The following is a 17,576-nucleotide window of genomic DNA, read 5'->3' as shown; positions in this document are numbered from 1 at the left end:
ACAATAAAAATGTTTAAAAAGTACATTAAAAATTATTGTATTACATATGAATACATCATGCATTCATGAAAAATAAGTCGAAGAAACTTTTGTTATATTCAAATTTTACTCCTTGAAATAAAAGAAAATCATTTTTGAAAATTGCTCTTTAAACACTGTTTTTGAAGAAGGGTGAATTGTTTTTTCAAAAAATGGATCTTTGTAAGCACTGTATTTAAAGAAGGCTCGAGAAAACATTGGCAAGCAAGCCCAAAAATGGGCAAAATCAGGAGACACTTGACATTTTGGTAATCGAAACAAAAACTTAAATCATAAAAGAGTAGTGTTTATCAACCATAACTACAATTTTTTTTTCTCTTTTTTTTCTTTTTGGAATAATAAATTCTAACTATGCTCCTCAGTTAGGAATACTGAGATCCCAAAATACATACAAGCATAAGACAGAAAACCAAAAAAGGATCACAAAACTGCTACTAAAGCCAACTAAAATATAAGGTTACCTTCTCTTGGGTGCTCTTGATAAGTCAAGTGCTGGAAGCTCTAAGCTTTCCAAGATCCTCCACCCCAACCTGAAAATCGTCCAAACCTATACCTCCCCCATTGTCCTACTCTTAATTCTCTTCATCTGTAAAAATATGCTCCACAGCCACTCGCATACGCCTTAGAGATTTGAACAGTGTTGTTTCATTTGTGAAAAGCTTGTATTCCATTCATTTGGGATCATGATGAATCATCAACCGTCTCGTCTTGAACCTTTTTGCTTCTTTTCTTGGGTTTCGGCTTCTTGCTTCCACTATGCTTTGACGATTTTTTCTTTCTTTTCAGAGGCTGCACTTCTTCCTCATCACTCTCCTGGGTCTCATTCATATTTTGTGCTTCAGTTGGTGGATCCACTACAGAAGATGGAACTTCTGGTCACCACCAAAAAAATTTAAAAAAAAAAAAAAAAAACCTGAAGATTAGAGCTATGTTCAAACAGAATCTTTGACAATCACATGAGAAAAAATGAAATGTTTTTTTCTATTTCTAAAAGACAGAAAATTCAACAGGAGAAGAAAAAGAAGGCAACCCAAAGATTTGGGTCAAGCAAGCTAAAACAAAAGCCATGTCTCCAAGTCTAATCTTAAGCAGATTGGACCCTTAAGAAAACCCATATATCAAACACAGCATGACTTTTTATTTCTAATCCAGCAAGGTGAATATACTCACCACAAAACATGTGTCAGTGTGTGTGTCTGTGCAAACAAATATTTGTTTAATATATTCAAAAACATTAAATTTTACCTATCAAAACAAAGAAAAAAAATAAGACAAAGATCTGTTTAAATTTCTTTGCTGTTGTGGAACAGGCCCCAAAGGAGTGGAAACAGATGATTTGACAACATCAAGCTCATGTAAAGTCTTGGATTCTAATAATGAAGTTCTTTTATTTACCCCCAAAAGATTGAAGGGAAAAGATCATCCTAACCAACAAATAGGCATTTTCATTTCTTTCTAAACCAAAGAGAACAGATCTCATCATTGAAAATTGATTGGCTTTGCAATACATTTTTTTTTTTTTTTTTTTTTTTTTTGTAACAACTTTCTAAGAGAAATTTCTACCTTCAAATGCTATGAACAAAGAAATGGGAATGCTTCAGAATTCATTGGAATTCTTTCTATCCTAATTGTAGGCATAGCATAGGTTATCTAAATGAGACCCGCTAACATCCATCCAGTCCTTCCACATTCCCCACATGTAAATAATGTGATTGGTAACCAAAATACAATTACTAATCCAAGCCCCTGAAGAAAGACATGAGAGAAGCTGAAACAGGAATACCGACCTTCCTCAGCAAAATTAGAATCAAAAACAACATTTGTAAGAGGCTGCTTCAGGAAAACCTGCATCAATGATGTAGATAGTTATGTTCTTATTTACCTATCAAAAAAAATAAAAATGATGTAGATAGTTATGCAAAGTTACATGTGTGGCATGTTTGTACAAAATGTCACTTACTCATATCCCAATAAACAGAACCTCAGTCACTAAATAAGATCCATAAAATTCCTTATAGTGGTCGTTTTGGAATCACGTCTATAGCAGATTTTAATATTATTTAAGACCACAAAATTCTTAGACAGTACACCATATTATAAAACATAGCAATGTCATTTAGGCAGGTGGAACTTCAGGGTCATGTTCATATAGGTTTGTGCTTTTCTTTTTTTGTTTGGTTGAATATCTTGTTTGGTAGCAAATGACAGGTGGAACTTCAGGGTCATGTTCATATAGGTTTGTGCTTTTCTTTTTTTGTTTGGTTGAATATCTTGTTTGGTAGCTTGGGCGGCAAATTTTCTACATACTTATTTTATGTCAATCTCTTAATCCAGTAGAATGCATTTGGGCCCACCTAAACATTATTAGAAACATCAGCAGCATGCACATTTAACCCATTAGTTACAAAAACAAAGATATCCCTCTAAGAACCTAAGTACACTTTCAGGTTTCAATGTTATGTTAGTGCTCTACTAGTTAAATGAATCATAAATGGATATGAACTTTCCATGATGGGCAGAAGATGGAGGATGTTTTCTTCTTTCAGGATCAGGACTAAAAAAATTGGCAGGCTTCTGATCAAGTAAAAGTGAAATGCATATATGGACACACACACAAAACGCAATGGTCTTGGTCCAAGCATTTCAAGATTGACATTTTCACCTATCAACAATATTCTTGATGTCTTCTCATCAAAATACAAAAAACAAAATTCATGATGTCATCATGATAATTGTTAATAGGTCCAAATGGCAAATGATTCAATTACCACCTCCCCATCAAAGGAATTAAATACTACTCAAGAGGTGTTCCACCACTTCTTATATTTAATTTGTCTCAGCAAGGTTCCAGGGAAGACTGATAGAATTAGACTTTGTGGATGTATACAATACAATCAAAATAAAAGCTACCTTTGGCCCACTAAAAGCAGTAGCTCGCTCTTTTCATTTTATTAATTGCACCATAACTTTGCACTTTTAATGTTTAGTGTGTGAAAATTTAATTCATTGCAAGATGCAAGTGCAAGACAGCTCTATGAAACTGAGACAGAAAGGACCCATATTAATCCAATTTAAAAATATGGGCCACAATAATTTATTGAAAACACACCATTTTGCAATAAACTTAAGAATCCAGAAGTATACTGTTATAAGGCCTTGCCCTTTGACAAAGCTTGTCCCAAGGCCCAGCAAATGAGAAAGTTGAAGTAGGTTAAAAGCCAGTGTAAAACATTAAGCCATAACTTCACCAGCATAAATTCTGAAAATCTTTTGAATGGAAAAGAAGGATTTTGGGTGCATTGAGTAGTTGGAATTTCATCAGTCCAGTTTAATTATGTCAGCCCTAACTCCTTAGTCAGATAAATTATACTGTAATTAAGCTTTCTCGATATGATGGAGAGGCAAGGTCGATGCACAAAAAAACTGACTCATGAAAATTTAGCATATAAAGTTATATACTCCAGCATATAGCAGAGGGAAATGCCAAATCCTCAGGAAGACAAAGGTTCAACTAAATTCTTGAAGAAAAGACTCCAAATGCGTCATATGTTTTTTCCCACTGTGAAAAGAAAAGTGCCACTGGTACAAATTAAAGCACAAAAGATGTCACTGGCCTAAAATTTGAGTTCCCATAATTGATAAGGGAGTTTAGTGTTACAACGTCAAATGTGGAGGCTATGAATATGAAATTGCAATTAATTTTTAATAACATTCAGCACAAGAAGTTCACAACATAACAGCTACGAAAAAGAAGATTTAAGTAATTGCTCATAACAATAATCTGATAACATACCGCAGAAAGAAGCTTCCTTGTTTTTATATCCCAAAAGCGCAAGTAGCTATCCAATCCTATAGAATAAATAAAGTCCATCACTTCAGCATTACTCAAAGAGAAACTTAACCCAAAAACACAAGCACACTTAAACCATAAAGGCTATAATGCAAATCATGGAACATCCAAGCCACAGACATGCTGATGCTAGATTCACTCACCATGATTATTAAACAAAGATGAACAGAAGAAATTACTTGGAAAAAGAGATTCATAATACATAAATGGCTCGGTAAGTGTTGACACATCATTTCATATTTTTCTCTTTCTTTTTTCTTTTGGTTCTTTAGATTACAAGAATGCCCCAAAAGTTCCTACCACACACTCCTACCCTACCTCACCCCACCCAGGGGCCATCTTCTCAAGAGGTCAAATGACTGACCTCCTTCAGTAGACAGGAACATAAAACAAACATAGGAGAAGCTTTTTGTAAATGATTACAGCGTAACTTGTAGCATAAAATCAAGAACAATGCCCCAAACATCCCTGAAAAAGGTAAACATAGATAATATCAATTATTTATTTACGTATAGAAAACATACTCACCACATGATGCTATCACAGGGAGCTCTGGATGCCTGGCTATGGATCTAATGCTTCCAGAACACTTTCCCAAAAAGCATCCTAACAATTTCCCTGCATACCAAAAGCAACCAAACAAAAAGATAAAAGGTTAGAGCACTTAAATATCGAGTTCAACAACCTGCCAATGATACAAATTTCAGAATGGAATGTAGTTCAATCCACCAAAAGGTTGTACTTCAAAATTTCAAAATCAATCCTTTCAGAAATCTACAAGTCAAATAAAAAATTGAAGTGAAAACCCTTACAAGAAAAAAAACAATTCACATCATTCAAAAAATTTAATTCAATGATAGCAAAAGTAATTTGAAGACATCAATACATATCTGTATGTGCAACTGTACATGTGGCTATAATAATAATATATGTAAGTGTACGGATGTATTTGTGTAAGTGTACAAAGTCAAGACAGCATCTATCATTCCAATAAAGAATTATTAGCTCAATTGAAATGTAAAGCCACTGGGTTTTTCTTCCCTCCAGTCTCATCATTTATTTATTTATTTGCTTACTTCTCCTTTCTTTCTCAAACCATCAAAAAACAAATAACAAACAGAAGATTTTTCTTTTGTTTTCCGTTTTTTTTTTTCATCACCAGATCATGGAAAGTCCCTCCACAGACCCCTCCCTCTCCCACCTTCTCCCGCCACTCCTTCCCCACCACCCTCATTCCCTCTGCACCTTGCCCCCTCCCTCTCTAATAATAATTTTATTTTTATTCATTTATTGGCTGCTCTCTTTTCTCCTCTCTTTCTCAAAATATAAATAAATAAATGACAAAATGAGAAGAATTTTCTACTTTTTTTCTTGAGGTTTGGGCGTTTGATATGTTTGATAAAATGCCACTTAGAGAGTATCACTCTCTTAATCGATCAAACTCATGGAGAGGCATGGAAGAATGCCTTACTCTCCCTCTCTCCCTTTTTTTACCCTCATCTTAACTCTTTCTTTCTCAAAATATCAAAAGAATAAATGAAAAAGTGAAGATTTTTCCTTCTCTAACTCGAAGCTCGACATTCTTTTGTGTTTAATAACATCACTTTGTTCTGTTCTTATTTTCAAGAATACAAGTAAAGGCTACACCAAGTTTGGTATTGTAAAAAGTTACATGTTTTTGGGAAATCTAAAATTATGATCATCAGTTTATGGCAAGTAGATTCTGGTTGGAGGTTTCATGGGATACAAAAAGACGCATCAATGTCAAAAATGCCAGTTCATCACCTCAACTCTTAGAGCCCTAAAACCCAAGGTCAAATTTTCTTCCACAAACGGATCTTGATGCACTTGGGGCTTAGGAAAAAGGTATAGCAAGTTATTAGTTCTACTGGTTCAAGAATATTAGGAATCTTTAATTTAAGAATGTTACATTATGTTAACTTTTGAAAGTTTTTAGAGGTTTTAAGAACCAAATTTGAGCCCTCATATGTTACTATGTTAGTAAAGAGAAGTTTTAGAGTGTCCTTACTTGTTTTAGCCGTTCATGAAGCCTAAAAAATGTTTTTCATTTTTTGGAGAAAAATAAAATTACGCTACAAATACAACAGAAAATTGGAAAGGATGGACTCTATAGTAGATTTTGCAGATGCATGTTAGAGCCAATCAGGCTAAGTTTGATACAACTCAGGCCAATTTGATTGGCTACATTAAACCAGAATATATTGATGCATGCTTGACCAAGTTCACAAGAAAAGAGTTGACTTATTCAGAATAGATTTCCAGATAAATTTCAACCGGTTATCCTAGCACCCAAACTGGTTTAATTTATAATTGTGGGCAGAAATGCAGAGCATTAGGCTAAGGTCCTAAGCAGATAACAATAATAATCATATTCCTAAACCAGAACATAAAATCCACAACACTGTGTGTTTGCATGACATCACATACCTGTGCGCATGTCGACAGAAGCAAGGTCACCTGATCCATTTCCTATGTAGATGGTATAGCCATCTTGATCTTCAGCAACTGCTTTAATAGGGGTCTCCCGGAAATCAAATGATATAACAGGCCTTCTCTGAGCAGAAATATCATAAAGGCGAACCTGTTGTAGTTAACCATAAAACCGATTACTCAAAGGAGCTTCTGTGATAACAAATATGAAATAGAACTTCAAGTACTTAAATTTATTAACTAAAATGATAAATATGAACACAAAATCAAATTCTGGGGAACAAATTTGGTAAAATACCTAACAGGCATTTTAGAATAGCCTCTAACCATGAAAAGCTTTCAAGAGCTTTAGATTTTATTAAATGTCACAAATATAATGTACATATATACAGTCAAAATCTTTTAGCTCTTCCGACATAACATCTGCAATTCTCTGAAGCAAAGTGGAGTGAAGCACATCTGACCCCTATTTTCTCACAACATTAGCACTATTGGGGCCCAAGGGCAATAAGGAATTTCTCCTGGTTATAGTTAACACATCATATGATCACTCATCCCTTGAGAGATGAAGTACAAACATGCAAGAAATCACAAGATCCTGAAAGAACAGGTCAAAATGGTTCAGAACATAGCAAAGCTGTCTAAGGGTTTAAGCTAAAACTTGGTCTTCTTTTTATATAATTTAAAAAATAAAAATAAAAAGATTGGCTGCCTCATTCACACCAGGAGATATATTTAACAGTATTTTTCCATATATTGTCTAAAAATTAGCCAAGAAAGAAGCCCGCAGAAAATATTTATAACATACATATATAAATGAATAATGCATGTATCACAAAATTTTACACCTCAAGGCACATCAAATAACAGGATATTCCAGAAATCTGGCATTTCTGGTACTGCAAATATTGGGAGTAAACATGACAATGAAATCAAATTGACCATCCAGACTAGCAGCACTAAAACAGAAAAGGATTCTCAAAAAGGAATTGTCTTAGAATAAATATTTATCTAGATTTTTTGCTCCTGACAGTTACCTAGACAAATATTATTTTCCTTGGAAGACATTTGAGCATAAAAGAAGAATTTTCCATGAGAAATTACCTGATGACTGTTTGTGCCAGCAACAAATTTACGGTGGTCATCTTTACTTAGGAAAGTTGCAGATGTAAACCAAGTTGGAGTGAATAAGCCAAGGCTGTTTTTTGGAGGCTGCACAAAGTAAGTATAATTAGATGAATGCAAGGAAAAATAGCTTGAGAGTCTTGAGGGCACTAAATATTTGATGTTACACATTCAAGAGCAATAGTAGAGATGTAAAGGCTTACAGATTTTGCAGTCCAAATCTTAGTACCCTGTTCAAGATCCCAAACATTAACTTCAACACCCTTCCTGAGTGAGAAAACAAGGAAGTTGTCATTCCTCACACCCAAAAGCTAGAGAACACTATAATGTCCCATTCCTAACTGAAGATAAACATAATTCTTCGATCCTGTATTGAAGAGATATGCAATATATACACTCACCCGCCAAACAAAGCATAGTTTTCATTTCCATCCACTTGAGAACATAAGATATTACCAGAAGCACATACATTCCATGTTCTTGAAGAAACACTTGAGGTGGAATCCGCATGTGAACTGGTAAGTTCAACAGACCTCATGCTTGCATTTCCTTTTGTTGTACATGTAAGCAAGGTGCGTGACCTAATCATAGACAAGGAAGACAAGTGATATCATAAACACCATGCATAGCACATACAGTATAGCTACTAATTAAGAATCATATGGATCACAAGCTACAGATAAAGACATAAATGTGGTGAAGAGTATCACAAACTTGGAAGACCAAAACATAAATTAATGATTTATTGCTTTGTAGGTCTGCATTTGAATCTATGTGCATAAGGCATGGCCAAAAGGCAGCAACAGTTACTACCTTGACGATAAGTCCAAATTTTGCTTTTTGAACAAATGCAACCCAATGATAGCATCATCTCCAGGCTGAGGGCCATTATCAATGATATTGGAGATTGAAAGACAAGGATGCCCATTAAGAGGGTTAAGAATCTCAATCTGCAAATGCATAACTGTGGCATAAATATCCAAAAGAGCTTGAGTGATCCTAAAATTCCTAGCAATAATTGAAAACTAAAATGCATTCCAAGACTTCATGGTTTCAAGAACTCACCAGACCACCTTTCCTAGCAATAGCTAACAACTGCATCAAGAAGAAGAAGAAAAACAGACAAGAGAAAAATCAAAATGAGAAGAATTCAGCAACTTAAATAGGAAATAATTGTTTCCAAACAGAGAAACTAAATGGTTGTGCCCAGCAAGAACGCAAAACCTGTAGTGATGCGAAAAAGAACCCTCCCATAAAACGTACTAGTCATAATGAGAATACGCAAATTAATTATACAGCATAGTCAAGAATTAAATTGTCGGAAACATGACATTGTCAAGCCAATGGCATAGCACCTGAACCAGAAATAGGCATGTCTTCACCCACTGCATCGACACAGTCAGGCCAATTGCATAATAAACAAGGTGGTCTTTTATTTCCAATGGGTAAAACAGGACCACAATGAAAAAAAATGTTAAAAAAATGTCTAAGAGTAAATTTTATCCCCAGTTACAAATGCAATTTCACAGGTAGCTGAACAAACATACCACCTTCCTATTACTCTGAGAGCCCAACCCAAGCATTTTAAGTTTCAAGGAGAACTTCTTATGCAAAAAGAAAACGAATCAGATTAAAATAAGCATCTCCTGTGGACATGTGCATATTGCACTTTCCAATGACACAGCACCTACATTCATTGAAACTAATGCAACAGGTCCATTACCATCCATATTATATAAGAAAGCGAGATAAGAAAAAACCCTAAGCCTTCCTTTTCATTCTTCTCTTATTTCCTATAGCATCAATCATGAAGTTGATTAACCTAGTTTTCAATTGACAACAGGAATCAAAATATTCCGGTGCAAGAAAATACATTTCGCATAAAATTTAAAAAGAAAAAAAATTGCATTCCCACTCATGTATACTTAACAACTCATATAACACAAAAGTAACATACAGGGCCAGATTTGCGGTCATCAATAGAAGCAGCAAGTATGCATTTGGATGAGTCGGGCTCCCCCCATCTATCCACCACCTTGGGAATTCCTCCTTCCTTACTACGAGCTTCAGTAACTACAATCATTGCAACAGCACATTGATAAGAATATAAAACAACAATTAGTTCAAACAGATTAAAAAAATTGAGGAAATTAGAAATCACCTTTAACAAGACCCAGGACATCAAATGTTAAAGCTCTGATTGGAGGACAACCAGGGCACTCCAGTGTGCTAGTGCGCGGCATTGCCTATTCTGCAGGCTCCTCTTCTCGAACGAAAAAACCAAGCAAGAAAGTCACCAAGATACCAGCTTTGGATCAAAGGAGGTCTCCGCTGGTGCAAGACTGAGATTCAATAACCAAATGCACCACTGAATGAACCAAGCCCTATCGCCTCAGCTCTGCATCTGTATGGGAAAAATCAAGTACAAAAACACCAGTTTGAATGCAAATTTTAGATATCTTCTTCCTCTTCCTCGACAAAGACTGGAGTATTCATAGCCAACAGGGAGGCTAGGGCTTTAGACACACAGGTTGAGACGTTAGGGTTTTGACGGAGGACTCCTAGTGTGTGTCGCGTAACACCGTAGCATTCCCGAAATGGCCCATCCACCAGTTGAAAATACCATTTACTAGTTAACTCCTTTTGCATTAGAAATATTTAATTAATAGGATGAAATTATTTAAATTGTAAATCTAATCATTGTGATGTTTTTTCTTGAAAAATAACTTATTTTTTATACAAATATCTTTTATTATTTTAAATATTTATATATTGCTTTTAAAAAAGAGTTATTTTTACGGGAAAATAATAAAAACATTTTTGTTTAAATGAGACAAAAAAAAAAATAGTAGTAGTAAGAAATAATAATAACCGGAAGAGATACTAACCCTAAAGATTATAAACTTTACATAAGTGGGTTACAATTGTCTAATGAAAGGAATGGAAAATATGTCGAAATCCCAAATATGTTTTATAATTTTAAAACTCAAAATCCCTACAATCTTAAAATATTTGTGTAGACCCCTTTTGTGGATCAAGGGATATTTCCTACCACCTCAAGAGAGAAGGGTATTTTTTATTTGAGAGAGGAAGTGAACGTTCTTTGGACGGGAAGGAGTTGGGCATTTCATTTGGGGGTGGGAAATGATTTCCATAGGTGAGCAAACTGCTTGGGACGTGTGGCAAAGACATGACCACCTTGCCATGGTGGTGGTTAGGGATGGAGACTTTTTTGTTGAACGAGGAGCAGTAGAGCAGTTGGGGAGGAGAAGGTGAAAACATGGAGGAAAAACATACCAAAAAGGGGAGAGAGAGAGAGAGAGATGGTTGGAATGGGGGGTTAGAGGATGATGAATTGGGCAATGTCTTTGGCAAGAATAGCTCTATAGAGGTGAAGAGGCCGAAGCAAAGAGAAACAAGAAAAAAATGAGTCCATAACAAGGAAGAAGATCAGCCCTAGGTAAGTTTGTTGTGGGTTTCTTGCTTATTTTGATTAATATACTTCTCCTTTCTTTCCCATTGTTTGCTTTGCATTACTTGTCGATTTGGGTGTTGATGATATGAGTTGCATGCTAAACTTTGTTGTTTTCTAGATCATTTTTATATTTTGTTGTTGTCGATCTCTCTACTTTTTTATGGGTTGGCTTGGGATTACTGTGACTTTATTTCATATACACTGTGTAGCAGCAATCTATATAGATAATTTTCATTCATGCTTTAAATCTAGCTTAAGATTTCCTTACCTGTTTCAAGCCCATAAAGGAAATATGAAATGAAGTTTCATACATTTAACATTTGTTTGGTTTTCTGTTGGCTTTTCTCTAGTTTGTACGTTGCTTTTATCTTAGCTCGTTGTTCCTCTATACACTTTCTTGGGAGTCTTCTATTGGGTTGTGTGATGTTTGAGAGGAAAGAGTATATGAGGTTGTTGAATGTTGTTGTGAAGCTGTCATTAAGTTGGGCAAGTGATACCAGCAGATTTCAAGGATGCTTATGGGGAAAGATTTGAAGAGGATGGATGATTAGGTCCAGTAGGGTGGTGAGCAGTGGTGTGCCAGCGGTTTAGAAAGTTCAATATTGAAGGTTGAGTTATGGCGGATGCTCCATAATTTGAGGACTATATATCTGCAACCTTTCATCTTGAAGGTCTATTTCTCATAATGGGTACATTCGAGGCTTGTTAAAATTAGGAATGTAAAGAAGGGTCAGTCAAACTAAGAACTAGCTCTACATGTGAATCTTCGAAAATTGGTAAAAGGAAATATTTGGGGCCCAATGATGTTACAACTACTTCAACTATGGGCATGTATTCTGCTTTTGATATCTGTAAACAAAGAGGCTTACACGCAAGAAGTTTATCATCTGAAACTGGCAATGTGTTGGGCATGGAGTTAAATAGGAGTGACAATGCATGTATAGTGAAAAAGAGATTGAAGCTTGCCCTCTTTGCGTTGCCCTCTTCACGTTGAAGAAATGGATTAGATTGATCAGCAACAAAAGCCATGCAAATGTGGTTACGAAATATGTGTTTGGTGGGGTCTGCTGAAAGCAATGCAAGAAATCATAGTGTAAATGAGATTGCTTCAGAAAGTAACCATGGAGAAGCTCACAAATTCTCTCACGATGCACAAGCGGATCATACTGTGGGATGGGGAATCTAGGCATGACAAACTCTCATTTGAATCTGATCATATTAACAATATTTTCCAAGCAAAGTGCATGGCTTACATGGGTAATCGAAAGCATTGTTACTTGCACAACAGATGGGCAAGCAAAGTTCATAATTTTTTTTGGTGATGTTCATTCCCACCAGCTTCCATAGTTCTGACCACTCTTGATTCAAAGGATGGTAATTCTACTTCTAATAAATCACCTAAAATCCATTTCTAAACAAACATTGATGAGGCCACAAGCTATGAAGGAAGGCCTTCTTAAAAAATATGCTAAAATAGCTTATACCATGGAGAGCGGTTTCTACCATTTCAACAATTTTTAGAACCATCAGTCTTTGTCATGTCACAAGAGTCTCTTGAGATTTTTGTTTCTCACATTTCATTTGGGCACAAGTCACCTACATTGGCAATTGAATTTGCTCCATTTGTTGGGAAACTAAAAGCGAAATCAAGGAAGAGATGTACAAAATGGGCAAAGTTTCTTTTCAAGTCAATCAGTTTCCTTGACCACAGAAGCAGACCAGTAGACATACAGCCATGTCCTTGGTCAAAACAGCAGTCTACTCCCTCAGAGTTGAACAAGATGGACACTATTGAGGTTGAGAATGGCCCACTTCTCAGCCAACCAAAAATGGCCCCACCAACTCCTTTATATCTTTCCCACTTCTACATGCACACATGGCTCCCATTATGCTTTATTTCGAGAGACACGTGGCTTTCCTTCAATCTTTTCATATCTTTTTTTTTTAACTCAATTTTAGAATCCCACCCTCTATGAATCATTCCCAAAGGCCACGTGTTCTCATTTCTTTAATTCTTCATTCTTGCTTTCAAAACTTTCATTTTCAAATAATTTTCCAAAGTTCCAATTTTCAAAACTTCCATTTTCAAATAATTTTCCAAAATTCCAATATCCAAATTTAATTTTTAAAAATTCCATTCTTAAATAATTTTTCAAAATTCCAATTTTCAAAACTTCCATTTTCAAATAATTTTTCAAAATTCAAATTTTCAAATTTAATTTTCAAAACTCCCATTTTCAAAATTTCAATTTTTAAATTTAATTTTCAAGATTTCAATTTTCAAAACTCTAGTTTTTTTAAAAATAATTTTAATTTCACTACAAATTTCAAATATTTTTAATTCTACAACTTTTCATCATTCATTAGGGTTCTAGGTCACCAAAAATCTTGAATTTAATAAACTTGTTGCCATTCTCCTTCTAGCATGCACTTTTACAAATTTTCTTTGATTTTTAAATATTTTTTTTCTCGTTTATATATATAAATGAATAAATTTTCACAATTCCAAAATAATGGAATTTATGGGAATTAATTCATAATAAAATAAATTGGGCTTTGGTGTAGGCCCTACATATGAGTTTTCTCTTTGGATTGTCAACTGTTATACTTAACGAATATTGTCTAATCTTTGTTCTACTCTTTAACATGCATGTGCTAATTTTATCATCACATGTTAACCTTATTTCCATGAGAGCATGTTCTTATTTGCTACTAAGGTACGTTCTCACTCCATCTTTATTTATTTATTCATTTTCATGCTCGATTTGTTTTATTATTTGATCATTTCATTGGTATCCATTGATTTCCTTATCAATTGTCATATTTGTATCACCTTATTTAGTAAAGACCCGTTTTTAGGGACTTAGAAGGGTGCTTCAGTCTTTTGTCATACCTTTCTGATAAGTAACCTGACCCCCAAACTTGTCTTTGTTTTCAGAAATTGTCTTTTTCAAATAATGAGTCACACTTAGTGTTTTCTTTCTTATTTTGTTTTCTCTTCAAAAATAAAACGAAAATAAGTGATGACTCTAAGTCTTTTCTAAAAATCATATTTTTCACCAAATAAATAAAAAAACGAGTTGCGCCATCAAGTGGAAACGCATGGAGCAAAATACGAGGTCCATAATTTGCTATTATTTTAAATTTTAAAATATATTTTTTTTTACTACTATACATTTTAAAATTTTTAAATACTAAGGTTTCTTTTAAATACATTTTTTTATTTTTTTTAAAATATAAATTAATAATAATTTGTATAGCTTAAAATTTAAAATTTCTTAATGGAAAATATAAGCTTGTTGATGTCCTTAAAAATTACTTTTAAAATTTTTAAATTTAAGATAGTAAAAAAAATTTAATACCTTAATTTTTTAAATATTTTTTAAAATCATTACCTTTTTAATGTAAGTCTCTGACATTTTTTTATATTTTATATAAAGATTACAATTATTTTCTATTTTTAATTTTTATCTTAAAATTTAATTAAAATCTTTTGATTATCTTATTTGTTTTAAACATATTTACAAATCAATTGAAAGATAAAAAATTAAATTTATCATTTTTTTTCTTCCATTTTTAATTCTATCTTTAAAAAAATAAAAATCTATTTTTATATTTATTGGATTTTTTAAATTTTGAAAACAAAATTTAATATTTGATTTTTTTATTGTTATCTTATACTACTATAAAAAACATAAGATGTTTGTTGACAATTTTATTCCAAAAACACCTTTCATAGATTTAAATTATCACATTGGTATCTTAGCTCAATTTAATAGCCAAACCCATAGCTTCCCATGGCAACAACGTCTAATAAACACATTGACATCATTGAAGTCACCTTCTCAACTTCATAAGGCAAAGGTGTCACTGTAGATGACTGCATCTCTCAATCCTTTATAGCCATCAACCAAATCATGGCAACAACTTGGGAAAACAAACATGTCTTCCATCTCTTTGTCCCTGTTTCTCATTGCTATGAGACAACTAGAAACCAACTAGAACCCTAGCTTCTAAAAGCCACCAATTGGATTTATTGCAATTTCAGGTACGCACCACTCAATCTTCTCAATTAATTATTCAGAATCAAGTTATCGTTCTTGATTAATTAGATTATATTTGTTAGCAATCATTCGGTCTACCATGCATCGATTACCATTGCAACCATATATATGGATATTGTCTCTTTTTTTATTCTTCTTCTAACTTTCTACATTCTTCCCTATTTTTCCACATTCACTTCCCTTTCAATCTACTACTTTCATTGTTTTTTTTTTCCCTAAAAAACTTTGTGGTATTTAGGTTATTACTTTGGCAAGAAATATGCTAAGAATCGGGAGTAGATATCTTTTCCAGAAAGTGGTCGAGTTGCTCATTGTTATAGTGAGATATTTTACAAGGTCAAATTATTTGAATGAATTTTGATGAATTATAAATTGTTTAATTTGGTTTGTTTTCAATTATATTACAATTTACCTCATGTTTTGAGGTTATACAACATGGTTGTTGTTTTTTGCTTTTCGATGTTAAATATTCTAAATTCTTTTGTTGATTTTGCCTTCCTAATGTTAAATGATGTTTAATATTCTGAATTTTTTCTGTTGATTTTTGCTTTCTAATGTTAAATATTTTGAACTTCTAATTGATGAATTTTAGACGAAAAAATGCAGTTATAGATGTTCCTTGATAGGTTTTCTTTGCTCAATTCAAGCTTTGATTTGGGTTTAGTTTTTTAGCTTTGTTTTTCAAGATTTCTGCATCCTAATGGTGCAGAGTATCTGTTATAGAGATTGAGGCAATAACACTATAGGCAAACGTGGGAGTCTACCATTTTTATATCTTCAAAATATGAGGAAAAAAAAACACACACACACACAAAGCTTAAACACCAATTTTTTTTTTCCAAAAACCTTGTGGGAATTTGGATTATTCCTTTATTTCTTAGGTATTACATCACATTATGCTATCAAATATAATTTTCTTTTTTAAGAAAAATTCCTTCATCTTTGAATTTGGTATAATAAACTGATTGATTGCATTTTTTAATGTCAATTCTCTATTTAATTTCTTTTCATATGATTTCTCGGCAGCCAAGCAGACTATTAGGAGTTTCCTTTTTCTCTTTCATAGAAAAAGATGGAATAGAAGCTTCTTTGGTATAGGTTTTCATGTGATCAAAACATTCTATTATAATGGCGATGTTTTTTTGCATGTTGTAGTGGGTTAATGTAATCTTTAACAATGATTTGTACTATTCCATTAAGTTTTAGTATGAATTTTAAATCAACTTTGTATGCATTCATGAATATATTGCACTCTTGGAATCATATGTTCTAGGTCATAAATAATTTCAATACCTTTTCTTTATATTTCTGTTGCAATTCAAATATTGAAGACCCAGAAGGGAAATCTTCTTATTACTATCGTAGCTCAAATAGAGTTTTCAAATACTGAATGGTTCAATGGAATTGATTTCTTAGTTTTTCCAATTTTTTGTTTATTTTGCTTCATAATTTTCCAATGTTATGAGAAGGGTTTACACAAGTTTAGTAGGTTAGTAGGAAATTGTTTCAAATGTCTATGTAGTTTAATGTTAGATGTTAATTGGATCCTTTTTGTTTCTTTGTTGGTGAAAATATCTATTTAGAAGTTATTATACCAACTAAAAGTCGTCAAGCATTGGATGTAATTAACTGCTACTCAGGTATGGGAAAAAATTGTACCGTAAATTGATTTGTTTATGCTCCATTTGGTCCCAAAAAATTTAGGAAAAATTACTGGAGAATGTTGAAAATTAATTACAAGAGACTATTTTGGTATTTTTCTTTCTTGCCCAATGATATTTCTAAAACTTTCTAGATGAATCCTTAAAATAGAGTTTGTCTTTCAAATAAAGACCTTCTATGTTTGTTGCCTCGCCAAGACAAAGTGGAATTCTTAGGCTTGGGAGAGGGATATTTTTGTTTTGTTTTGAAATTATCAAATGGTTTGGCATCTTTTGTTGCATATGAAACAACTTACAGAAGTATTGTTCTTATTTTGGTTATTTTGAAAGTGAGTTGTTGGAGCTAAAACATGTTAGATGATGCATTATTGTGCATATATCTAAGGTGTGCTTAGTGGGACATGATTGCATTCGTTGTTTATTGGAGCTAAGTTATTGAATTATAGAGAGCAAGTAATAATAAAATTTGGAGTCATTTTCTAAATGTAGATTAGATATATGATTCACTTGGCTTTTTTCCTTTTTTTTTTTTTTTATCATGGAGTACGGTTAACCTTGAAAATGCATTTCATTATCCTCTATTGAGTAACTGAGCTTTCCTAATGAGATAGTAGTTGACAAGTGAACTTAGTACATTGCATTATAAGGTGTTGTTGCCTATCAAAACAATACTAATAATAAGAATAATGTTAAATGGTCGAACATCACACTCAAGGTTTAAAATACCCATTAACATTGATGAATCCAATTTTAATAACATAAGCAAACAGAGTGGTACTACATAATTACTTAGAAAAGCAAAATTGATAATATGGGATGAAGCACCAATGGCAAAGTGATGGGATATTGAGGCATTTGATAGGACTTTAAAAGATATTATGGATACATACACTTAGTATTTGATGGAAGGG

At 33.2% G+C, this 17,576-nt stretch overlaps 1 protein-coding gene across 3 annotated transcripts; it reads right to left on the bottom strand.

Annotated features, from left to right (window-relative positions):
* Nucleotides 1–282: 282 nt before the first annotated feature.
* LOC117906493 (WD repeat-containing protein 74) lies at nucleotides 283–10,029 on the bottom strand. Of its 3 annotated transcripts, none has more exons than XM_034819531.1 (12): nucleotides 9,627–10,029; nucleotides 9,423–9,538; nucleotides 8,531–8,560; nucleotides 8,279–8,415; nucleotides 7,867–8,046; nucleotides 7,669–7,732; nucleotides 7,445–7,552; nucleotides 6,338–6,491; nucleotides 4,418–4,507; nucleotides 3,833–3,888; nucleotides 1,827–1,884; nucleotides 283–893 (listed from the first exon to the last, which is right to left on the bottom strand). In XM_034819531.1, exons 1-12 carry the CDS (start codon nucleotides 9,706–9,708, stop codon nucleotides 721–723), a joined length of 1,248 nt encoding a protein of 415 aa, XP_034675422.1. In that variant the 5' UTR covers nucleotides 9,709–10,029; the 3' UTR covers nucleotides 283–720. The 3 variants fall into 3 exon arrangements, with proteins under 3 accessions (XP_034675422.1, XP_034675413.1, XP_034675430.1); XM_034819522.1 differs by having other exon boundaries at nucleotides 283–911; nucleotides 9,627–10,028; XM_034819539.1 differs by having other exon boundaries at nucleotides 283–911; nucleotides 9,485–9,538; nucleotides 9,627–10,028.
* Nucleotides 10,030–17,576: the final 7,547 nt, after the last annotated feature.

The sequence above is a fragment of the Vitis riparia genome, chromosome 2 (genome assembly GCF_004353265.1).
Source record: "Vitis riparia cultivar Riparia Gloire de Montpellier isolate 1030 chromosome 2, EGFV_Vit.rip_1.0, whole genome shotgun sequence".
Taxonomy (NCBI): domain Eukaryota; kingdom Viridiplantae; phylum Streptophyta; class Magnoliopsida; order Vitales; family Vitaceae; genus Vitis; species Vitis riparia.
This window is presented reverse-complemented; position numbering and strand designations above follow the sequence as displayed.